General features: G+C 35.4%; 4 protein-coding genes across 4 annotated transcripts; all 4 read left to right on the top strand.

Annotated features, from left to right (window-relative positions):
* The first annotated feature begins 1,210 nt into the window (after positions 1-1,210).
* LOC140954245 (uncharacterized) lies at positions 1,211-3,355 on the top strand. The gene is made up of 2 exons (XM_073403950.1): positions 1,211-1,611; positions 2,051-3,355. Exons 1-2 carry the CDS (start codon positions 1,359-1,361, stop codon positions 3,325-3,327), a joined length of 1,530 nt encoding a protein of 509 aa, XP_073260051.1. The 5' UTR covers positions 1,211-1,358; the 3' UTR covers positions 3,328-3,355.
* Positions 3,356-6,287: 2,932 nt separating this feature from the next.
* Positions 6,288-8,144, top strand: LOC118060883 (uncharacterized). The gene is made up of 2 exons (XM_073404151.1): positions 6,288-6,852; positions 7,291-8,144. Exons 1-2 carry the CDS (start codon positions 6,588-6,590, stop codon positions 7,950-7,952), a joined length of 927 nt encoding a protein of 308 aa, XP_073260252.1. The 5' UTR covers positions 6,288-6,587; the 3' UTR covers positions 7,953-8,144.
* A 4,453-nt stretch (positions 8,145-12,597) lies between these two features.
* LOC118060882 (uncharacterized) lies at positions 12,598-14,725 on the top strand. Its single transcript, XM_035074185.2, has 2 exons — positions 12,598-13,102; positions 13,541-14,725. Exons 1-2 carry the CDS (start codon positions 12,850-12,852, stop codon positions 14,470-14,472), a joined length of 1,185 nt encoding a protein of 394 aa, XP_034930076.1. The 5' UTR covers positions 12,598-12,849; the 3' UTR covers positions 14,473-14,725.
* Positions 14,726-19,860: 5,135 nt separating this feature from the next.
* LOC118060880 (uncharacterized) lies at positions 19,861-23,564 on the top strand. Its single transcript, XM_035074179.2, has 3 exons — positions 19,861-20,264; positions 20,739-22,182; positions 22,266-23,564. Exons 1-3 carry the CDS (start codon positions 19,958-19,960, stop codon positions 22,654-22,656), a joined length of 2,142 nt encoding a protein of 713 aa, XP_034930070.1. The 5' UTR covers positions 19,861-19,957; the 3' UTR covers positions 22,657-23,564.
* Positions 23,565-25,487: the final 1,923 nt, after the last annotated feature.

The following is a 25,487-nucleotide window of genomic DNA, read 5'->3' as shown; positions in this document are numbered from 1 at the left end:
AAAACCACCTTGTGTAGATATTTATTTAGAAGAAATTAACATCCCTAAAAGAAATCTATTAAACAATGCAATCTTGAAGTAAAGATTATAAAACATACAGTGAATAATATGAAAAGATATCTAAAAATAATTTATGCTAGAATATTTCCAACGATTTTTGGAAACCCAACACTTCCAATACACAATTATTCTCCCTTTCTTTTTCCGATCCTTTGCCTGAAGCTGTTTGTAGTGGAATAGAGAGCTCTCATTCGACCTTGTTGCTTCCTTTAATTATATGGAGTACTGGTTAAACACTCGATCGACCCCCTTTTTAGCCACAAAGCTTTTCACTTTTCCTGTAGCAAATTCTTAATTGTGAAGCAATAGGTTTTTGGAGGGGGATTTCATCTCCAAGGTTTAAGCAAGTATCGCTGTTGTTATTTATTTTTAATATTAATACTTTAAAATGATCTGGAAAAAAAATATTATTTTTTCTTAGGTTTGGAGAACTGAGTTTGGGGTAACCTTGGTGGTGGTTTTTTTTTTTTAAATAAAGAAATTCAATTCAGTTGCAAACTTGTAATAATCATCGAGGAATTTATATAGATAATTCTCCACCTCTTTGACAACGAAAGTGAACTTGGAAAATCAATCCAGCGATATAGGAAAATAGCATGCATGCATGACAAGGTTTGTTGATGGACGAGACATCTTTGACCGACAGGAAGATGTAAGATAGCAGTCTTATGGTCTTGTCAGAAAGCACAAAAGTCCAAGACTCCTCCTTCCTTCTCCACTAAGACTTGATGGTTTTGTGCTGTTTACTTTAGGCAACCCATTTCTTTACCCTCTCATTCGCCAGTATTCAGAGTCTTTTCTCAGTGAGATAGAAAATATAAAGACAATTTATTAAAAACATACTTTAGTTTTAGCACAGAAACAGCTCGTCTCCTAAGATTTTTATTTGTTATACTTTTCACCTTATTATTTATACAATTAATTTCAACTTAAATGCTATAGTTTAATTCCGTTAGTTATAAATAATAATAATAAATAACATATACTAAGATAAATATATAAAATAGTTTATAAATATTTAAAAGTTTTACCCAGATAATAAATACAATACAAGTATTAAAAAATACAATCGCGAATATTTATTGCACACCTGCATTTAATATGCGTTATGACTTAAAACGTACCAAACACAGCCTTAAAGTCACCAAACCACAAGCACACACAGGGGAATGCATAAAGACGTCGTCTTTGCCCCCCTTCTCTCTAACCAAGCAAAGCAAAGCACAGCATAGATATCAAAACCACATCATCACCCTCTAAATCTCCGCCACCAAAACCACCGTGATTATCGGAGATATATGTCAGCAATGGACGGAGGAGGAGGAGCGTATGTGAATGCGAAGACATCAGTTTGGTGGGACATAGAGAACTGCGCTGTACCGAGAGGCTGTGACCCTCATGCCATAGCACGAAACATAAGCTCAGCTCTTGTCGAGATGAATTATTTTGGTCCTGTCTCTATTTCCGCTTATGGTGACACTCATGGTATCAACTCAACAGCTCAACAGGCTCTTTCTAGCACTGGGATTGCTCTCAATCATGTCCCTGAAGGTATGTAGGTCTTACTTGTACCTTTTGAAGTCTTTGCTTCATGGGGTGCTTGGTTTTTGGTGGATTAGTCAAGAAAGATTGGATCGTGGTCACTGTTTAATTTGGCTTTTCTTGGTGTTGTTATGATTGATTTTGTGACGGGGTTATGCAACTTGTGTAAGAGACTGAATTGAGTGAAATAGAAAGGGTTTGTTAAGATTTGCAATGTTGTAGAGAATTATAAAGAAACAAAGTGGAGCTAGAAATCTTTCGAATCATGGATCATTTCTTTTATTAGATCTCAACTTTTGTTATTGAAATAGGAGAAGGGCAGTTGTTGCAACATCAGCAGGATATGCTCTGGTCTGTAATGGTTTTTGAATATTGAAGTCTTTTGTACTGTTTGTGTTCTACTGTCGGAGAGTTGATGTTCATGATTTTATATGTTCATGATGAACAGGTGTTAAGGATGCAAGTGACAAGAAGATTCTTGTTGATATGTTGTTCTGGGCGGTGGACAATCCTGCGCCAGCAAATTACTTGTTGATTTCCGGCGATCGAGACTTCTCCAGCGCTCTTCACCAGCTGAGAATGAGGAGATACAATATTCTCCTAGCACAGCCCAAGACAGCATCCGTACCCCTTGTTGCGGCCGCAAAGAATGTGTGGCTTTGGACGAGTCTCTTGGCTGGAGGAAGGCCACTCCCTGAAGGTGAATCACAACAACTCCGTAGCAAAAACTACACGTCCAGTCCAGGCACGACACAGATTCCAGTGTCTGGTGCAGCTCAAATGAAGGAAGCAGTAGATTCCTATTCTGGGAAACCGTATGTGGCAAATCAGAAGTCTCCTTCCACATCAAGGGGTGCTAGAGGGAGAGCGAATACAATCCAAAGAAACCCGAGTCAAACAAAGGCATCAAAAACAACAAACACGCCATTTTACCCCAGTGCTCCTCCTCCAATGCCCGATGCCACCCAAATAAAGGAACCAGTGGATTCCTATTCTGAGAAGCCTTATGTGGCAAATCAGAAGTCTCCTTACACAGCAAGGGGTCATGACAATAAACAGAAAGGGAAAAACATTCAAAGAAACCCGAGTCAAACAAATACATCCAAAACAACAAGCTCGCCTCTTTGGACCCAAGAAGATCATCACAACTCAAACTCTCACCAACCTGGTCCTTCTTTCCCCAAAGTTCCCCCAAGTGGACCTGGCCTGGATTTTTTTCCTGGAAATAATAATTTTACTTGGAGTGACACCACCCACATCAATGGCAACTACCAAAATCATTATACACAGCAATTATGGCCAAACAATCCTGGTATGCGACCTGAATTTGCAGCAGGTGGTTTCTATCCTCCCCATCCTAATCTTCATCCTCGCGCTCCTCCCCCAATGCCTGCGAGACCCAATGGAACTAGCTTTACCTCTGCACCATACACAAGTGCACCTGATATTGGTATTCTGAACATTCCCGGACACCCCGTCAACTTTAACCCTCAACGACGAAATCCAGAGCTAAAACATGATCCCAAGAAGAAACTTCCCAGATCTGTAAGCTTAAGTAACTCGCAAAATGGAAACATGGCACATAACTCTCCATCAGTTTACCGGGACGAGAAGCCAAACCATAGGTACCCTGGTGGTCCAGAATTTCCGCCATCATCCTCATATGCAATGGGAGCCAGTGTTGCTCCAGGGAGTGATAAAAAATACATATTTTATTCTTATTGAATATTTATATACAGATTTTTTTATATTAGATTCATGTATAACTATTTTTAAATAATTGCTAATATTATTATAAGAAGTTATAATCTTATTTACACAGTATGACATAATTAGGTGATTTCTTAAAGTGTTATCATAGTTATTTATTTTAAAAATATAAAAAATAAAAAAACTTAATAAAAAAAAAGTGAAAAGCAAAAAGAATCAAGATCTAATATACCTAGTTTTTTTTTTTAATAAAAGATCATAAATATCATAAAAAAAACTTTGAATTTTCATAAACATCGCACTGTATAGTAAAGAAGCCTAGCTCTTTTATTTTATTTTTAATTTAATAAAATAAAGTGTCGTGGCCTTGGCTTTGCACGTTGAGCAGCCTCCGAAGGACTAAAACAAAGTCAAGTTCCGTCCCTTTTTGGTTTTTTGTTTTCTTTTTTATTACCCTTTTGCTTCCTGAGAAGGAGACGCAAGTTTTCCTTCGCGGTTAAGACTAACAATTTCTTTCCCAAACCTTACCCCTCCATTTGCCAACGTTCAGATTCTTTCCCCTTCTTAGTTAATAAGCTACAGGGATAATTAAGTAAATTGCAATGTAGGATATTAGCCAATCAAAATGGAGCAAGTAAGAATGGAAAGGAGGACCTTCTACCCTTCTTATTCCCCGTCAACGCCAAACATTGCCCAAGACTTCTTCTTCTCTTGTGTCGACATGGCATATGATGATTGGTAACTCATACATGTCAAAACATGATTCATTGGTTTCTTAGACAGAAAGTCATCATGGGTCATCCATCCACGCATGATAATCTAACAAATACCACGAGCACAACACTTGGGAGTTGTGTTGTTTTTATTTTTATTTATTTTTAAAATTATTAAATTAATATTTTTGATGTTCTAAAATAAAAAAATAAAAAAAAATTATTTTAATATATTTTTAAATAAAAAAAACCTCCACTTCACAATGTTAAATAGACTTAAAACCTTTAACCTAATGTATATCTTGATAGGTTCATATTAATGTAATGTATTTAATGAAATAATTTCTTTTAAATACGGAATTTTTTTAGAAATATAGAAGATGGAATAAACTTTTTATTTATTTATGTACATTGTCTTAAGAAACATGCATTTTTTTTTTAATCAAGAGTGTGGTTTTTTCTTGACAAAAGAATGCAAGATGATTAAAATAAATATTTGTGAAAATCTTAAATTATTAAAACGAATATCTAATGATTTAAATCCAGGAGAGAAAGTATGTCTTGAGGTGAAACTCCTATTTTTTACTCATTTTAAATCCCAAGAACTTGAGGTCGACGAGCAGTTTTTGTGCTTACTGCAGGTATTTCAGCTCCAAGCAAGTTTGCCTTCGCCATCAAGAGTTCCACCACCGGACAAATCAAAGCCATTTGTTCACCCTCAATTGAAAATGAACTTTTTATAATTCTTAAGAAAAAACAAGTGGAGTCATTTTCAATCCACACACAATTCTACCTAATTTCCGTTATTTTCCTGATGGATCATGGTTTCTATACACCAACCCCATTTAAAAAGACATTGCACGAACTCACAGCTCAAAATAGAGCTATGTTTTTTTATGTTATCCAACCTTAGATTCTTAGATTGGGTCATGACATGCCCGTGCCTAGCCTCCTGTTGGGTTAGGGATGCAACAACGTCCATCTTTACATTGGGCTGTAGCGCGTTTATACCTGATCATTCTTGAGTACAATCACAAGCTGAACCCAACTCCTACTGGAAAAGTGTGTGAGTTGAACCCAACACCCCTCAGGTAGACTGCATGTGGCTGAAAAATAACTCCACACTGAGCCTCTCATACTTTGGGTTTGGGTTAGTAATTACAATACTTATCACATCCTATTAAATATAAACAAGCAGCCTATATTTATAGTAATTAGATGTGATAGTACAAGAAGTAGAATAATATTATTTTACTGTTATGAGATTATATTTTTATCCCTCCTACGTTGTATGAAGCAGGTCAAGTCAAGTAATATAAAAGATGAGTGAAATATATAGAAAGGGGTTCAGAACCTTATACTCGGAGACAAAAACACATTCTCTTCGTCTTCCTCCTTAATTCTACATTCTCTCCCCCTTCCTCTTCTTTATCTTCATAAAAACTTATTAATACTTTTATTAATATCTTTTGCTATATAAAAATACATGGTACTGACTTGATCTTCAGAGAATCCCTCACCAACACCTCAAGAAACTGTGTAGATATTTATTCAAGAAGAGATTAACATTCTTGAGAAGATCTATTAAAAAGAAAACCAGTATAATCTTGAAGTGAAGATTGTAAAACACACTGTGAATAATATAAAAGGGTATCTAAAAATAATTTATTCCATAATATTTCAGTATTTTTGTAACCTCATCACTTCCTATCCATAATTATTATCCCTTTCTATTTCCTATCCTTTGCCTGAAGCTGTTTGTAGTGGAATAGAGAGCAAGGGTCGATGAGGGATTCCAAGCTCTCATTCGCCCTTGTTGCTTCCTTTAATTATATGGAGTGCTGGCTAAACACTCGACCGACCCCCCTTTTAGCCACAGAGCTTTTCACTTTTCCTGTAGCAAATTCTTAATTGTGAAGAAATAGGTTTTTGGAGGGATTTTCAACTCCGTGGTTTAAGCGAGTATCGCTGTTGTTTTTTTTTAAAAAAAAAATTATTTAGAAATATATTAAAATAATATATTTTTTTAAAAGTTATTTTTAATATTAATACTTTAAAATGATGCAAAAAAAAATTAAGTAAAAAAAAATAATATTTTTTTCAAATATAATTTATATTGTAATAATCATAAAGGAATTTATACAGATAATTCTCCACCTCTTTGACAACGAAAGTGAACTTGGAAAATCAATCCAGCGATTTAGGAAAATAGTATGCATGCATGACCAAGGTTGGTTGATGGACGAGACATCTTTGACCGACAGGAAGATGTAAGATAGCAGTCTTATGGTCTTGTCAGATAGCACAAAAGTCCAAGACTCCTCCTTCCTTCTCCTCTAAGACTTCATGGTTTTGTGCTGTTTACTTTAGGCAACCGATTTCTTTATCCTCTCATTTGCCAACAATTCAGATTCTTTTCTCAGGGGAATGCATAAAGACGTCGTCTTTGCTCCCCCCTCTCTCTAACCAAGCAAAGCAAAGCAAAGCACATCATAGATATCAAAACCACATCATCACCCTCTAAATCTCCGCCACCAAAACCACCGTGATTATCGGAGATATATGTCAGCAATGGACGGAGGAGGAGGAGCAGAGGCACAGTATGTGAATGCGAAGACATCAGTTTGGTGGGACATAGAGAACTGCGCTGTACCGAGAGGCTGTGACCCTCATGCAATAGCACCAAACATAAGCTCAGCTCTTGTCAAGATGAATTATTGTGGTCCTGTCTCTATTTACGCTTATGGTGACACTCATGGTATCAATTCTGCTGCTCAAATGGCTCTTTCTAGTACTGGGGTTGCTCTCAATCATGTCCCTGCATCAGGTATGATGATTTTACTTGTCCTTTTGAAGCTTTTGCTTCATAGGGTTGTGTGGTTTTTGGTGTTTTTTTTATTAGCCAAGAAAGATCGGATCCTGTTCACAATTTAATTTGGCTTTTCTTGGTGCTGTTATGATTGATTTTGTGACGGGGTTATGCAACTTGTGCAAGAGACTGAAATAGAAAGGGTTTGTTAAGATTTGCAATGTTGTAGAGAATTATAAAGAAACAAAGAGGAGCTAGCAATCTTTCGAATCATGGATCATTTCTTTTATTAGATCTCAAGTTTTGTTATTGAAATAGGAGAAGGGCAGTTGTTGCAACATCAGCGGGATATGGTCTGGTCTGTAATGGTTTTTGAATATTGAAGTCTTTTTGTGCTGTTTGTGTTATCCTGTAGGAGAGTTGATGTTCATGATTTTATATGTTCATGATGAACAGGTGTTAAGGATGCAAGTGACAAGAAGATTCTTGTTGATATGTTGTTCTGGGCGGTGGACAATCCTGCGCCAGCAAATTACTTGTTGATTTCTGGTGATCGAGACTTCTCCAACGCTCTTCACCAGCTGAGAATGAGGAAATACAATATTCTCCTCGCACAGCCCAAGGCAGCATCCGCAGCCCTTGTTGCGGCTGCGAAGAGTGTATGGCTTTGGACGAGTATCTTGGCTGGAGGACGGCCACTCCCTGAATTTGAATTACAACAACTCCGTAGCAAAAACTACACGTCCAGTCCAGGCAGGACACAGATTCCGGGGTCTGGTGCAGCTCAAATGAAGGAAGCAGTAGATTCCTATTCTGGGAAACCGTATGTGGCAAATCAGAAGTCTCCTTCCACATCAAGGGGTGCTAGAGGGAGAGCGAATACAATCCAAAGAAACCCGAGTCCAACAAATGCATCAAAAACAACAAACACGCCATTTTACCCCACTGCTCCTCCTCCAATGCCTGCCAGACCCAACGGAACTAGCTACACCTCTGCACCATCTACAAGAGTGCCTGCTTTTTGTAGTTTGAACAATTTTAGACATCCTGTCAGCTATAGCCCTCAACGACGAAATGCAGGGCTAGAGCATGATCCCAAGAAGAAATCAAAAGGGTAATGAAAGAACCACCTGCTGCGAAAGCAGAAGTGCGAAAGTAAAAGGGAAATGACATGGAAAATGTTTTGGCAAAGCTTAAGCTTTTGATGGTTTGCTACATCGTATGGGATAAAGAAGGTGCAGAATCTTCTTTGTGCTTACTGTTATGTAATTTTATATGTGTTTGGCGTTGGAAAAATGCAAGTTTCTGTATCTATCATGTCGTTTTCATTCCATAGTTTCTGGCATTTTATTCTCAAATAGTTTTTGGGTTTTCTATGTATAATTACATCTTAAAACTTGATTTTGTTAATGGTAAAATAACTTCTTTTTTTATGATGACTTGTTTTTCACGTAAAGATTCATTTTTACATTGTTTTTTTAATTAAGAATATATTCTTTAAAATAAAAAAACATAATTAAAGATATTCTTATGAAATCTATTTTTTTAAACTTGGATTTGGAGTGCTATAGAGATTTAAAAATATATTTTTTTAAACTGATTTTTTAAAAAAAAAATTTGAGAGGTAAGAGGTTTTGCTTTGGAATTATTGTAGTGTCCATGCATGCATTTCTTAGACAGACATGTATTTTGTAGCATGATCCTCTCCTAAAACTAGGTATCTTTTATTCCGTACGATATAACAATTTTTTAGATCAATTTTATATATTCTTTTATAGTTTTATTTAGGGGACTTTTTAATCCAATTCTATATATACATGCATTAAAAAAAGCTCTAGAAAGCGATCGAACCTAGCTGGCTCAGGGCAACACCTCCTCCCGATGAGGTGGCCCTAACGAAGGAAAACATTGCTTTGAATCAACACGACATATCGGGCCACCGATGAAATGACCCCCAAGTCCCTTTCCACCTCCATGAGATAATTCACCGTTTCTGCCTTCTTCAGTCATGAGATGCATGATGAGGTAGTCAGCCTGTGAACTCAAAATATTATAATAAAATAGAAATCAAAATAATGAAAAACTAAAATTGGATAAAAAAACTAAATATAATATAATGATAAGGGATAAAATAAATTAAAAATAAATTAAAAAAAAGGATAAAACATAAAAAATAGTAATAAAAGAATGAGGATCAAATTAGATACAAAAATTAAATGAAATAAAATAATTAGGGTAAAAATAAAATAAAATTAAACTTCAAAAAGTATTAAAAATAAAATAAATAGTTATCAAAAAGATCAAGCTTTAAAATTGATAAAAATACAAACTTCAGGATAAAATTAATTTTTAAAAGTGTTGACGTGAATTTATAGGCTTTGAGTAAAAAAAAAAGAAGGAAAAAAAAATTCATTCTAATCATGCCTCCACTTATGCACGCACCCCACTAATGCAAAGATGACTACGCGCTGCTTACAACATTGTCGTGAATAACTGATTTTGATAAATAAATGATCTCGTACGTGTCGGTAGCTTTTTAAAAAAATAATATTTAATTTTTTAAAATTACAAAACAACCCCATGTAAATCTAAAAATAATATAAAAAAAACCCATAATAAAAAGCATAGCTCTTTTATTTTATTTTAATTTAATAAAATAAAGTGTCATGGCCTTGGCTTTGAACGTTCAGCAGCCTCCGAAGGACTAAAAACTTTAAGTCAAGTTCCGTCCCTTGTTTGTTTTTTGTTTTATTTATTTATTTATTTCCGTTTTACCTCCTGAAAGCATCTCCGATATGAGATACTATTTTATACAGATAAATTAATAAAATAACATTTTAAATAATATAAATTAATATAGTTTTTTTTACCATGTATATTTCAATGGAAAAAAGCCATTTGAAAAGCCAATTCTATTAGAGTGGAATAAATAAGTCTTTTATTTTTTTTAATGATTTTGATTTTATTTTTTTTCCACATGGTTAGATTTAATTGATTTATTCTTTTGTTGACTCCACTTAGTTAGTTTTGGTTCTTTTAAAAAATATGTAGGAATAGTATTTATATAAAAAAAATATATTTTAGTATTTTGTTTAACTTTTCCTTTGAAATATAATAAATAAGTAAAGAAAAATTAAAATATTAATTTTTTATTATTAGCTATCCATTTAGCTCCTTCATTGGAGATGCTCTATGAAGAACTAGTTTTCCTTCGCTGTTAAGACTAACAATTTCTTTCCCAAACCTTACCCCTCCATGTGCCAACGTTCAGATTCTTTCCCCTTCTTAGTTAATAAGCTACAGGGATAATTAAGTAAATTGCAATGTAGGATATTAGCCAATCAAAATGGAACAAGTAAGAATGGAAAGGAGGACCTTCTACCCTTCTTATTCCCCGTCAACACCTAACGTTGCTCAAGACTTCTTCTTCTCTTGTGTCGACATGGCATATGATGATTGGCAACTCATACATGTCAAAACATGATTCATTGGTTTCTAAGACAGAAAGTCATCATGGGTCATCCATCCATGCATGATAATCTAACAAATACCACGAGCACAACACTCACAAGTGTTCCTGTGGGAGTTGAGTTGTTTTTATTTTTATTTATTTTTAAAATTATTAAATTAATATTTTTTGATGTTCTAATAGAAAAAAAATTAAAAAATTTATTTTAATATATTTTTAAATAAAAAAAAAATCCACTTCACAATGTTAAATAGACTTAAAACCTTTAACCTAATGTATATCTTGATAGGTTCATATTAATCTAATGAATGAAATAATTTCTTTTAAATACGGACTTTTTTGAGAAATATAGAAGATGGAATGAACTTTTTTTTTTTTTTCTATGTACATTTTCTTAAGAAACATGCATTTTTTTTTAAATCAAGAGTGTGGTTTTTTCTTGACAAAAGAATGCAAGATGATTAAAATAAATATTTGTGAAAATCTTAAATTATTAAAACGAATATCTAATGATTTCAATCCAGGAGAGAAAGTATTTCTTGAGGTAAAACTCCTATTTTTTTACTCATTTTAAATCCCAAGAACTTGAGGTTGACAAACAATTTTTGTGCTTGCCTCAGGTATTTCAGCTCCAATCAAGTTTGCCTTCGCCATCAAGAGTTCCACCACCGGACAAATCAAAGCTATCAGTTCACACTCAATTGAAAATGAACTTTTTATAATTCTTAAGAAAAAACAAGTGGAGAGTCATTTTCAATCCACACACAATTCTACCTAATTTCCGTTATCTTCCTGATGGGTCATGGTTTCTATACACCAACCCCATTTAAAAAGACATTGCACGAACTCACAGCTCAAAATATGGCTTTGTTTTGTATGGTATCCAACCTTAGATTGGCCATGACATGCCCGCGTCTAGCCTCCTGTTGGGTTAGGGATGCAACAACATCTACCTTTATGTTGGGTTATGGCTCCTTCATCCCTGATTATTCTTGAATACAGTCACAAGCTAAACCCAACTCCTGCTGAAAAAGTGTGTGAGTTGAACCCAACACTCCTCAGATAGACTGCATGACTGATAGGTAACTCCACACTGAGCCTCTCATACTCTGGGTTTGGGTTAATAATTACAATATCTATCACATCCTATTAAATATGAACAAGCAGCCTATGTTTATATTAATTAGATGTGATGATACAAGAAGTAAAATAATATTATTTTACTATTATGAGATTACATTTCTATCTCTCTTACGTTGTATGAAACAGGTAAAGCCAAGTAATATAAAAGAGGAGTGGAATATATAAAAGGGGTTCAAAATCTTATACTCTGAGACAAAAACACATTCTCTGCTTCTTCCTCCTTAATTCTACATCCTCTCCCCCTTCCTCTTTTTTATTTTCATAAAAACTTATTAATATTTTTATCAATGTCTTTTGCTATATAAAAATATCTGGTACTGACTTGATCTTCAGAGGATCCCCTACCAACACCTCAGAAAACTTTGTGTAGATATTTATTCAAGAAGAGATTAACATTCTTGAGAAGATCTATTAAAAAGAAAACTAGTACAATCTTGAAGTGAAGAATGTAAAACACACTGTGAATAATATAAAAGGATTTTTAAAAATAATTTATTCCATAATATTTCAGTATTTTTGTAACCTCATCACTTCCTATCCATAATTATTATCCCTTTCTATTTCCTATCCTTTGCCTGAAGCTGTTTGTACTTTGTAGTGGAATAGAGAGCAAGGGTCGATGAGGGATTCCAAGCTCTCATTCGCCCTTGTTGCTTCCTTTAATTATATGGAGTGCTGGCTAAACACTCGACCGACCCCCTTTTAGCCACAGAGCTTTTCACTTTTCCTGTAGCAAATTCTTAATTGTGAAGAAATAGGTTTTTGGAGGGATTTCAACTCCGTGGTTTAAGCGAGTATCGCTGTTGTTTTTTTTTTAAAAAAACATTATTTAGAAATATATTAAAATAATATATTTTTTTAAAAGTTATTTTTAATATTAATACTTTAAAATGATGCAAAAAAAAATTAAGTAAAAAAAAAAATATTTTTTTTCAAATATAATTTATATTGTAATAATCATAAAGGAATTTATACAGATAATTCTCCACCTCTTTGACAACGAAAGTGAACTTGGAAAATCAATCCAGCGATTTAGGAAAATAGTATGCATGCATGACCAAGGTTGGTTGATGGACGAGACATCTTTGACCGACAGGAAGATGTAAGATAGCAGTCTTATGGTCTTGTCAGATAGCACAAAAGTCCAAGACTCCTCCTTCCTTCTCCTCTAAGACTTCATGGTTTTGTGCTGTTTACTTTAGGCAACCGATTTCTTTATCCTCTCATTTGCCAACAATTCAGATTCTTTTCTCAGGGGAATGCATAAAGACGTCGTCTTTGCTCCCCCCTCTCTCTAACCAAGCAAAGCAAAGCAAAGCACATCATAGATATCAAAACCACATCATCACCCTCTAAATCTCCGCCACCAAAACCACCGTGATTATCGGAGATCTTCGTCAGAAATGGACGGAGGAGGAGGAGAAGACGCACAGTATGTGCGTGCCAAGACATCAGTTTGGTGGGACATAGAGAACTGCGCTGTACCGAGAGGTTGTGACCCTCATGCCATAGCACAAAACATAAGCTCAGCTCTTGTCAAGATGAATTATTGTGGTCCAGTCACTATTTCCGCTTATGGTGACACTCATGGTATCAATCCTGCTGCTCAACAGGCTCTTTGTAGCACTGGGATTGGTCTCAATCATGTCCCTGCTGGTATGATGATTTTACTTGTCCTTTTGAAGTTTTTGCTTCATAGGGTTGTGTGGTTTTTGGTGTTTTTTTTATTAGCCAAGAAAGATCGGATCCTGTTCACAATTTAATTTGGCTTTTCTTGGTGTTGTTTTGATTGATTTTGTGACGGGGTTATGCAACTTGTGCAAGAGACTGAAATAGAAAGGGTTTGTTAAGATTTGCAATGTTGTAGAGAATTATAAAGAAACAAAGAGGAGCTAGCAATCTTTCGAATCATGGATCATTTCTTTTATTAGATCTCAAGTTTTGTTATTGAAATAGGAGAAGGGCAGTTGTTGCAACATCAGCAGGATATGCTCTGGTCTGTAATGGTTTTTGAATATTGAAGTCTTTTTGTGCTGTTTGTGTTATCCTGTAGGAGAGTTGATGTTCATGATTTTATATGTTCATGATGAACAGGTGTTAAGGATGCAAGTGACAAGAAGATTCTTGTTGATATGTTGTTCTGGGCGGTGGACAATCCTGCGCCAGCAAATTACTTGTTGATTTCTGGTGATCGAGACTTCTCCAACGCTCTTCACCAGCTGAGAATGAGGAAATACAATATTCTCCTCGCACAGCCCAAGACAGCGTCCGCAGCCCTTGTTGCGGCTGCAAAGAATGTATGGCTTTGGACGAGTCTCTTGGCTGGAGGACGGCCACTCCCTGAATTTGAATTACAACAACTCCGTAGCAAAAACTACACGTCCAGTCCAGGCACGGCACAGATTCCAGGGTCTGGTGCCGCTCAAATGAAGGAGCCTGTAGATTCCTATTCTGGGAAACCGTATGTGGCAAATCAGAAGTCTCCTTCCACATCATGGGGTACTAGAGGGAGAGCGAATACAATCCAAAGAAACCCGAGTCAAACAAATGCATCAAAAACAACAAACACGCCTTTTTACCCCAGTGCTCCTCCTCCAATGCCTGCCAGAGCCAACGGAATTAGCTATACTTCTGCACCATCTACAAGAGTAGTGCCTGCTTTTTGTATTTTGAACAATTTTAGACATCCTTTCAGCTCTAGCCCTCGTCGACGAAATGCAGGGCTAGAGCATGATCCCAAGAAGAAATCAAAAGGGTTTTGTGCAGGAAAAAGACCAGAACTAAGTAAAAACACGAAGAAACCAGAGGGTGGAAACTCAAAAGGGTCTTGTGGAGGAAGAGGAGCAGAGGTAAAACATGGCCCCGGTAAGAAACCAGAGGGTGAAAAGAAGAACGTGGCCAGTGCAAGAAAAGGTGTTTCAATTAGAAAACCAGTTGTTCCAAGATCAAAAAGACATGTTAGCGTAACAAAACAGGACAAAGGTAAGAAGAAACCACCTGCTGCGAAAGCAAAAGTGCGAAAGTAAAAGGGAAATGACATGGAAAATGTTTTGGCAAAGCTTAAGCTTTTGATGGTTTGCTACATCGTATGGCAGCACCATACAACTATTAGTGTGCAATGGCTCCTGTGTTTCTTTTGTCTTGGGGATAAAGGAGAGGATGTTGGGGGGTATTTACGGTTTTATCTTATTAGCATAAAGAAGGTGCAGAATCTTCTTTTGCGCTTACTGTTATGTAATTTTATATGTTTGGCGTGGGAAAAATGCAGGTTTCTGTATCTATCATGTCGTTTTTATTCCATAGTTTCTGGCATTTTATTCTCAAATAGTTTTTGGGTTTTCTATGTATAATTACATCTTAAAACTTGATTTTGTTAATGGTAAAACAACTTCTTCTTCTTTTTTAGTATTTTTATTTAAAAACATATTAAAATAATATTTGTTTTAGTTTTTAAAATTTAATTTTTAAATCTACGAAACATGAAGATTCTTTAGAGATGTGATTCGACGGCAGTCCAAGCACACCTGCGGAGGAGTTGGCTGACTGTTGTTATTTTGTCGCTTCGGGGGACACTTATGGATGATGTTCACGTGCTCTCTGTCAGCACTTCATAGTTTTTATTATTTAGTACTTTTATTATTCTATCACGTTTTTTTTTTTTAAAAAAAAAAATTGAGAGGTAAGAGGTTTTGCTTTGGGGAATTATTGTAGCGTCCATGCATGCATTTCTTAGACAGACATGTATTTTGTAGCATGATCCTCTCCTAAAACTAGGAATCTTTTATTCCGTACGTATATAACAATTTTTTAGATCAATTTTATATATTCTTTTATAGTTTTATTTAGGGGACTTTTTAATCCAATTCTATATATATATGCATTAAAAAAAGCTCCAGAAAGCGATCGAACCTAGCTGGCTAAGGGCAACACCTCCTCCCGATGAGGTGGCCCTAACGAAGGAAAACATTGCTTTGAATCAACACTCCACATCGGGCCACCGATGAATTGACCCCCAAGTCCCTTTCCACCTCCATGAGATAATTCACCGTTTCTGCCTTCTTTAGTCATGAGATGCATGATGACGCAGTCAGCCTGTGAACTCAAAATATTATGATTACATGCCACACGTGTGGATTGTTGATTTACGAATTATTTATAATTAGCAAAGTAAAATCCTTGCCGATTATATGATTCTGTTAATTAATCTATATCTTCCTTCTTTTTTACCCAGATGACTTTGTAATTAATTATTTATGGATATTTTAAAAGTTGTACAATATATATATAAACAACATACATTAAAATTTAAATTTGCTTTATTAAACAATGATAATAAATGGAATATAGATAAACATTTGTAATATAATTTAAAATTTAGTTAAACTTACATTAATGAAAATAAATCAGAATAAAATAAAATAAAAATACAATTACAATGCTTGTTATAAAGACAAACTATGATACTGTAAATTAATATAAAACGAATCGAGATATGGTTGTCGAGAACTAGGTTAATATTCAGTGAAAATGTGAGACCCATAAATGTCATTATATGTGGAGCCACATGTGGTGGCAATGGTGGGACCATATTTATCAGGCTCATTTTTTTATGTCCCACCATGGTATCCAATATTGTTCATAACATATTTTTTCATGAAATTCATTAGCTATTTCATTTCAAAAATAAAATCATTTTTTTATCTACTCTTACAATACCTGATAAAATGAACTAGGATATGATGACTCCACTAAGTAATTAAGAATGTGAAGAACTCGTATTAATTATAGACTTTGGCATATAAGATGCATCATATAACCTATCCTTTATAACTCTTCACCAAGTAAGACACCAAAATACTCTATCTAATGAAGAATAATTTTTCCAATTAGTTTCATACTTTGAAATCATCTATTTTTTATAATTTTCTCACAAAAAAATTACATGCAATAATAAATTCATTTGGATGTTAAATAATATTTTATTTATATAAATAAATAAATAAAAATATATACAAATACTTTTTGAGACTTATTGTTGGCAAAGATACCATCTACTTAACACTTTAATGTAATGCTGAAAAGACATCATTTTATGGAGGTTCTTTTCCACCACCTTTTCTTGCTTTCAATATTAAAAATATTATAAAAGATAAATATAAAACCTCTTAATTCATTATCTCAAACCAAAAAAAAAATAAGAATCCTTACTAACTCGATACAATGCAAATGACACTATTCCTCTAATATAAGTGTTTATCTTGCCATCCATTTTAGTTAACCAATTCCTTCTTACAAATTACAATCTCCCTTGAAATTCAAAAGTGAACCAAACATTACTAATCATTTAATCCCAGTCATCATTGTTTATTTAAACAAGATTTTTTATCAAGGCAATCTACAATATTCTTAGTGTTTTTAGTTTTTATTTGACATGGCTTTCTTGCAAGCTCTTGTCGATTCCTGGCTTTACCTTCCTGATTATTATGAGCATTCTTTCTCAGGAAAGGTATATTGTTTTTACTATATAAAAATATATTAAGTAAATAATTTGAATAGAGCACTAAGCTGATAATCTTAATAAAATTATGAAGCAACATATTTTTTTATTTTTAATAAAATTAATTTATTGTTTTTCAGCAATAAATTTTCCATTGCTAAGTCTGTTGCTAACATTAAAATTATATATATACCCATTGCAAACTTGTAGCTAAATTAGCAATTGAATTATTCTATCACTAATATCTGATGTTAATAGACCCATTTCTTAGTAGTGATCAATATCACAAAATGCTTAGAATATAAACAATTTAGTATTTATATGATAATGTGATATATAATGTTTTTTAATTATAAATATATTAAATAATATTTTTTAAAATATATTTTTATATTTTTTATATCACATTGAAATTATTTAAGTAAAAAAAACTTTTTAAAAATAAAAGTTACCACAGTATAAAACATGCATTTCCTAGCTATCGTGGCCGCGACAACTGTCGGGTCAATGTCAGAGTCAATTTTTATTTACTTATTTGATAATTAATTAAATATCTAATTAATTACTTGTATTTAATTAATTTAATTAATTCTCTGGTGATTTCTCCGGGGTTTCCTGAGCTCGTTGCCGTTCAAATATTCACGTGCTGAACTCTTTAATCCAAGACGTTTAATTAAGATCTTAATCACCACCATGCTTTGATCGATACGCAGATATCGATCTTTGCCATGCCCTCCATTCAGTCCCTAATCAACGATCCCAAATTAAAACTACAGAGCGCCGGCCGCCCTGATCAACGAACAGATTAGAACTCAGGCGGTCCTTAGTAATTCTTTCTATATATATCGTCGGAGAGCTGAGAGGGATAGAGGTTTCGGAGATGGATAAATATTTTTCATTTATCATGGACTGCTTGCTTGCCTACTTACAACACTTGATATATTCTATGATATTGTCGGCATTTTGCACGTCGTCAATTAACATCCTCGGAGTGCATGTGTTGCAGTGCATCTTTCCGAGCACCCATCAAAGCCTACAGAGGATCAAAGAAAAACAAAAACAGGACTAATTAGAAAATAACCCATTAATTAATAATTACTAGTAGTTAATTATAATCAGATCTTAATTATCACATGTACGGTATACCTCACTGGCATGCCTCTACAGCAGCTAATTAGTGCCAATCTTAGATTTTCTTGATTTTAAAGGCAATTGTTTCACTTTACTTTTTTAGAAAAAGGAAAAAATGAAAACGTCCCTTCGTGCAAGTTTAATGGTTTGTTAGTTTTTTTTTTTCCTTGAAAAAAGCAAAAACATTATTTTACTGTTTTAATCAACATTTCAACATATTTTAGGTCACAATGTTTTGCTAATAGTTTTACTTTTTTTTTTTTTAAAGGGTCATTTGTCACGAACAAAGGGCGGTCGGTGATTGGGACAATAGTATAGTGCAAAGTCACCTTTTCTATCTTGTTTGCTTTGTTTCGTGGAATCGAATGGTTTTTTATATATATATAATGGCAAGGGTATTTTGGTCTAATTTTGTATGAAGAAATAAAAAATAGTTAATTAAAAGAATATATAGAAAATTTATAATACCAGAACAAAAAATACATATTTTATTCTTATTGAATATTTATATACAGATTTTTTATATTAGATTCATATATAATTATTTTTAAATAATTGCTAATATTATTATAAGAAGTTATAATCTTATTTACACAGTATGACATAATTAGGTGATTTTTAAAGTATTATCATAGTTATTTATTTTAAAAACTTTATTTTAAAATATAAAAAATAAAACAACTTGATAAAAAAAGTGAAAAGCAAAAAGAATCAAGATCTAATATACCTAGTTTTTTTTAATAAAAGATCATAAATATCATAAAAAAACTTTGATTTTTCATAAACATCGCACTGTATAGTAAAGAAGCCTAGCTCTTTTGTTTTATTTTTAATTTAATAAAATAAAGTGTCGTGGCCTTGGCTTTGCACGTTGAGCAGCCTCCGAAGGACTAAAACAAAGTCAAGTTCCGTCCCTTTTTGGTTTTTGTTTTTATTTTTTTTATTTCCCTTTTGCTTCCTGAGAAGGAGACGCAAGTTTTCCTTCGCGGTTAAGACTAACAATTTCTTTCCCAAACCTTACCCCTCCATTTGCCAACGTTCAGATTCTTTCCCCTTCTTAGTTAATAAGCTACAGGGATAATTAAGTAAATTGCAATGTAGGATATTAGCCAATCAAAATGGAACAAGTAAGAATGGAAAGGAGGACCTTCTACCCTTCTTATTCCCCGTCAACGCCTAACATTGCTCAAGACTTCTTCTTCTCTTGTGTCGACATGGCACATGATGATTGGTAACTCATACATGTCAAAACATGATTCAGTGGTTTCTTAGACAGAAAGTCATCATGGGTCATCCATCCACGCATGATAATCTAACAAATACCACGAGCACAACACTCACAAGTGTTCCTGTGGGAGTTGAGTTGTTTTTATTTTATTTATTTTTAAAATTATTAAATTAATATTTTTGATGTTCTAATAGAAAAAAAATTAAAAAATTAATTTTAATATATTTTTAAATAAAAAAAAACTCCACGTCACAATGTTAAATAGACTTAAAGCCTTTAACCTAATGTATATCTTGATAGGTTCATATTAATCTAATGTATTTAATGAAATAATTTCTTTTAAATACGGACTTTTTTGAGAAATATAGAAGATGGAATAAACTTTTTTAAAATATTGTGGAATTTTAAAGGTAAATAATTCTTTATTTCCTAACTTCGCAACTACCCCTGTAATTTCCTGATTGTCAGCTACCAGTGAAAGGATACAAGCGTAATTTAACCTTTCCTCCTCGAATCCACTACTTAGCTTAAAGTCACCTAGCACACCACAAAACACTAAAGCAATGCACGACTTTAGTAGATACCAGAACAACATCACAACCCTCTAAATCTCCGCCACCAAAGCCACCGTGATTATCGGGGATCTTTGTCTTCAATGGGCGGAGGCAGAGGAGGAGGAGGAGGAGGAAGAGGAGGAGGAAGAGGAGGAGGAGGAGGAGGAGGAGGAGCAGAGGCACAGTATATGACTGCCAAGACTTCAGTTTGGTGGGACATTGAGAATTGTCATGTTCCCATGGGCTGTGACCCCCATGCCATAGCACAAAACATAAGTTCAGCCCTTGTCAACATGAATTATTGTGGTCCAGTCTCTATTTCTGCTTATGGTGACACCCATCGAATCGATTCTGCTGTTCAACAGGCTCTTTCTAGTACTGGGATTGCTCTCAATCATGTCCCTGCAGGTATCTTGATTTTACTTGTACTTTTGATGTTTATGCTTCTTGGGGTTTTGGTTCTTAGTGTTTTTTTATTAGTCGAGAAAATGGGATCTTGGTCACTATTTTGGTTCTCTTGGTGTCGTTTTGATTGATTCTGTGATGGGGTTATGTAATTTGTGTAAGAGACTGAATTGTCTGAAGTTTAAAGGATTTGCTAAGATTTGCAATGTTGTAGAAAATTATAAAGAAACAAAGAGGAATCAGCAATCTTTTGAATTATTGACGATTTCTTTTATCAGATCTCAATTTTTGTTATTAAAATAGGAGAAGTGCAGGTTGACTATCTATGAATTTGCTACAACATCAGTAGGATGTTCTGGTCTGTAATGGTTTTTGAATATTGAATTTTTTGTGTTGGTTGTTTGTTATATTGTGTAGGAAAGTGGATGCTTGGATATTGTTTTTATTGTAGTTCATAACTTTAATATGAATGAACAGGTGTGAAAGATGCAAGTGATAAGAAGATACTTGTTGATATGTTGTTCTGGGCAGTGGACAATCCCGCGCCTGGTAATTATTTGTTGATTTCTGGTGATCGAGACTTCTCAAATGCTCTTCATCAGTTGCGAATGAGGAGATATAATATTCTTTTAGCACAACCACAGAAGGCATCCGCATCCCTTCTTGCGGCCGCGAAGAGTGTATGGCTTTGGACTAGTCTTTTGGCTGGAGGACCGCCGCTTACTGAAGGTGAGTTACAAACACTCGTTAGTAATAACTATATGTCCACTTCAGACACGAAACAGATTCCAGTGCCTGATGCCGCCCAAATAAAGGAACCAGTGGATTCCTATTCTGAGAAGCCTTACGTGGCAAATCAGAAGTCTCCTTACACAGCAAGGGGTCATGACAATAAACAGAAAGGGAAAAACATTCAAAGAAACCCGAGTCAAACAAATACATCCAAAACAACAAGCTCGCCTCTTTGGACCCAAGAAGATCATCACAACTCAAACTCTCACCAACCTGGTCCTTCTTTCCCAAAAGTTCCCCCAAGTGGACCTGGCCTGGATTTTGTTCCTGGAAATAATAATTTTACTTGGAGTGACACCACCCACATCAATGGCAACTACCAAAATCATTATACACAGCAATTATGGCCAAACAATCCTGGTATGCGACCTGAATTTGCAGCAGGTGGTTTGTATCCTCCCTATCCTAATCTTCATCCTCGCGCTCCTCCTCCAACGCCTGCGAGACCCAATGGAACTAGCTTTACCTCTGCACCATATACAAGTGCACCTGATATTGGTATTCTGAACATTCCCGGACACCCCGTCAACTTTAACCCTCAACGACGAAATCCAGAGCTAAAACATGATCCCAAGAAGAAACTTCCCAGATCTGTAAGCTTAAGTAACTCACAAAATGGAAACATGGCACATAACTCTCCATCAGTTTACCGGGACGAGAAGCCAAGCCATAGGTACCCTGGTGGTCCAGAATATCCGCCATCATCCTCATATGCAATGGGAGCCAGTGTTGCTCCAGGGAGTGATAATTGGGGGAGTCAAGGTTGCCCAAAACCTTCTGAATATGTTCAAGGCCTTATAGGAGTGGTCTTGCTTGCCTTGAACACCCTTAAAAGTGAAAGGATAATGCCAACTGAAACAAATATAGCTGACTGCATCCGCTATGGAGATCTGAAGCACCGTAATACTGACATTAAGAAGGCCCTTGAGAGTGCCATTAGGCATCAGATGGTAGCAACTCGGAGTTTAGGTGCTATGCAGTTGTATGTTGGTAAAAATGAGAAACTGTGGAAATGTGTCAACCCTTTTGGTGCTAAAGCTAAACAAATCCCAAAAGCAAAATGGAATGAAATTAATCAATTTCTGAGATCCTCTGCTGGACGATCTGCAATCTTGGCTTCTGAGTGCAGGTTAAGCTCACCATTTTCTTCAACTCTGTTTGATTTCCCGAGTTTCAATTCTAACTGTGAAAATGCTGTTGTATATTGTACAGGTATGAAGCAGGCACTATTTTAAAGAGTAAGTGCTTGAAAGAACATACTCTGGGTGATGTACTTCAGATCTTGAACATGGTAATTGGCTATAAGAAATGGATCGTACCTCATCAATCAGGATGGAGACCACTTAGCATAACAATAGCAGAAAAGGCCAACAGTGATTCAGGCTCCACAGAGGGCACATTTGGCTCCACGGAGGGCACATTTGGTTGGGATTCAGGCTCCACAGAGGGCACATTTGGGGATTCAGGCTCCACAGAGGGCACATTTGGTGGGGATTCAGGCTCCACAGAGGGCACATTTGGTTGGGATTCAGGCACCACAGAGGGCACATTTGGTTGGGATTCAGGCACCCCAGAGGGCACATTTGGCGGGGAGTGGGGTTGATTTTAAAAGAGGCTTCTTGCCCTTAGAATTAGAGAATAGGTAGTAATGGTTAGAGTTTGTTTATGCTGGTATGTTTAGTGCAATGGCCATCTTATATTAATCTTAAGTTGCCGGAGAAGATCTCCCAGGTTTATCCTGAGGGAAAGTTAAAAGAAGTGCTTCGACAACCTAAGTCAAGGTGACAGTTTTTCAGGGGGCATATTTTTCCAGCTGCTGCTACTATGCGCAGTCAGGTCTTCCTTTCAAAATGGACGTAGTGCAATGGGGTGGTGGTCTTCATTCTGTTCTCGGACATCTCTCACATCTCTGGGATTTTGCTTTGTTAGTATGAAACCCGAGCTTCAATTCAACCCATCTACAGAAAATGTGGTTGAAGATTATATATTTTTCTAGCATATATTCCTTTTAACAAGTTTACATACAGAGGATGGAAGTTAAGTGATGAAGGCGCCAAGTTACTCAGCAAAGAAATATGAAACTATTATGCAACTGCAAATTTGGAAGTTGTCTACCAGAAACTGACCTATCACATTTTGACCATGATTAGTCATGTAGATATGAAGTCAGAATGGGAGAACTCAACAAATAATGATGGGTGTATGCTGCAGGGACTGGATGCTAAAAATGATACACCTCAAAGCGTAGTCGAGATATTTGCAAAGATGATGTTCATGCATGCAACTTCTCTGGTTTTCAGATCCCTGAGCCTTTATTTTTGTTTTTTTTTTTCCCTTTCCACTGTTCGCGGTAAGTATGTGTAAAACCTCAAATAAAGAAGTTTGAAAGCATGCTCGCGGAGCTGCTTGCGAAGCATTTTGTGGGTACCTCTAGTCCTGTATGGCTTGTGTAATTTTGATGGATGTGTAAGCATTTAAATGAAATGATATTAGCCGAGTCTTTCCTCATTATCACTTTCTTTCAGAGCTCTCTCTTTCGGGCCCCTTTACTCTTCTAGATGTAATTGCCACGGTTCTGGTTCCATATGCTTGGAACTGAGTAATGCTGTATTCTATGTCTATGTAACCCTATAAACAAACGAGCAGACAAGGAAAATGAAACCTTTTAGCTGAGTTGGCTCTTGCTATGCTTAAACTCTCGCTCTCTCTAATCTTTGCAAGCTGAAAATGAAAGTTTTGGCCATAGCTTGCTCGATGTAGCCGATATTTTTGGTTTTAGATGCCGCTGGTTTTCTTTTTCTAGATTCCACTTTCGAGACTGATCACCGTCTTCTGTTTCTTACATAGCTGACTTCTTAACACTGCAATGCAGAGAACTCAGACATCGGACTACCATTTCTTCTGCCTTCTCCCTGTCCTTTTCAGTTATTTAAGTCAGACTCCGTGTTTCAAAAAGTCTAAACATCCAGTGACTTTGACTTTTATGCTGTCAAAGACACTCAAGAACGACAGCATCTTGTTGGACAACTCTCGGTTGAAACTTTGAGCATCCCTTTTGCTTGCCGCCTTTCTTTCTTTCTTAAAATCATTCCTCAGGGGCTTCCCTATCAATTAACAAACTCAATGTTTTTACTTCAAGCGATAACTTTTGCACATTGTATATATTATTCATGTATAGAAGTTCAAATAACTTAATTTAAATATTTCAATCTCTATGATATATTAATTTTTGAAATTCGTGGATCTTCTTGTTAGGCCGATCACTGTGTATAATTCAGGCGTTATCTTGAACTTAACCTTGTGTTATCAATTCATAAATATGTCTGCAAAACTATCTACGTAACCCAGCTGTAGCAGATCCGTAACGGACAGAACCACTAGCATCCCTATCACCAGGTCTTACCATCGGTATACCTGCTACTTTTTGTTAAAATCCATCGGCACTTGCCCTCTCCTAAAATTCCTATATGCAGTGATAGTTGTTTTCATATTGCCTATGGTTTGAAATCAAATCAAATTGTTGCAAGCTGTACAGTTAATCAGTACAATTGCATACACCGAGTACAGGTGTGTGGACAGATGTTGAGGATGTTAACCCTAGTATTGGTGAATATGATACGTCAGCACTCTCGCTCGCTAGACTTGTGTAGTTGTGAATGGAGTGTGGTATCGTAAAAGCTTTTCAAGCTCAGTGTTGGAGATCGACTATTCTAATGTTCAACATGGGTGATACTGTTTTCCTGGAGACAAAAACAACCCATCCGTACAACGATTCTGAGGTGAGTTACCTGATGGAGTAGAAAGGATTACTTGCTACGATGGGGGATAAAAAGTCAATAGGCCTTTTCATCATGCCAATCACCCTGCACGACTCAGCCTTGACAATAAACATTCTTGCAAAGCTATCCACGTAGTCTAGTTATGGCAGATCCATAACTGGCTGATTAGAGCCACCTGCATCAAATTTAGGATGGAGAAATTATACCAGGGGAGATGGACGATGAATCTTGTTTTCACTTGCAATTATACAATCTTGTAGCTCAAGAATTGGAACGGAGGATTCCCAAAAATAAAGCTGCTACTTGGTTTGATATGTCTCTTGATAATTACGCGAAGTGTTTTCAGTTTACTGTGATCAAGTTGTGAAGAAATTGTAGGGAGTTCATGATCTTCAAAACTGAATTTACATATATGTTATCTTTATGAATTTGGATTATGTTAGTATTGCCTAGTTTTGGCTACAATAACAAATTAAAAAAAGAAATGGTAGCAGCAGAAACTGTAAGAGAATGGCAAGAAAATGTTATGATGAGGAGACAGACCACCACTATCCATCTCAATTATGAAAAAATAATAACAAGAAACTACTACATCACATTAATTTCTGCTTCCACAGCTGGGAGAACGTCTGAGAAGAGAGTTTTTGTGTAGCTA

Source organism: Populus alba, chromosome 13, assembly GCF_005239225.2.
Source record: "Populus alba chromosome 13, ASM523922v2, whole genome shotgun sequence".
Taxonomy (NCBI): domain Eukaryota; kingdom Viridiplantae; phylum Streptophyta; class Magnoliopsida; order Malpighiales; family Salicaceae; genus Populus; species Populus alba.
This window is presented reverse-complemented; position numbering and strand designations above follow the sequence as displayed.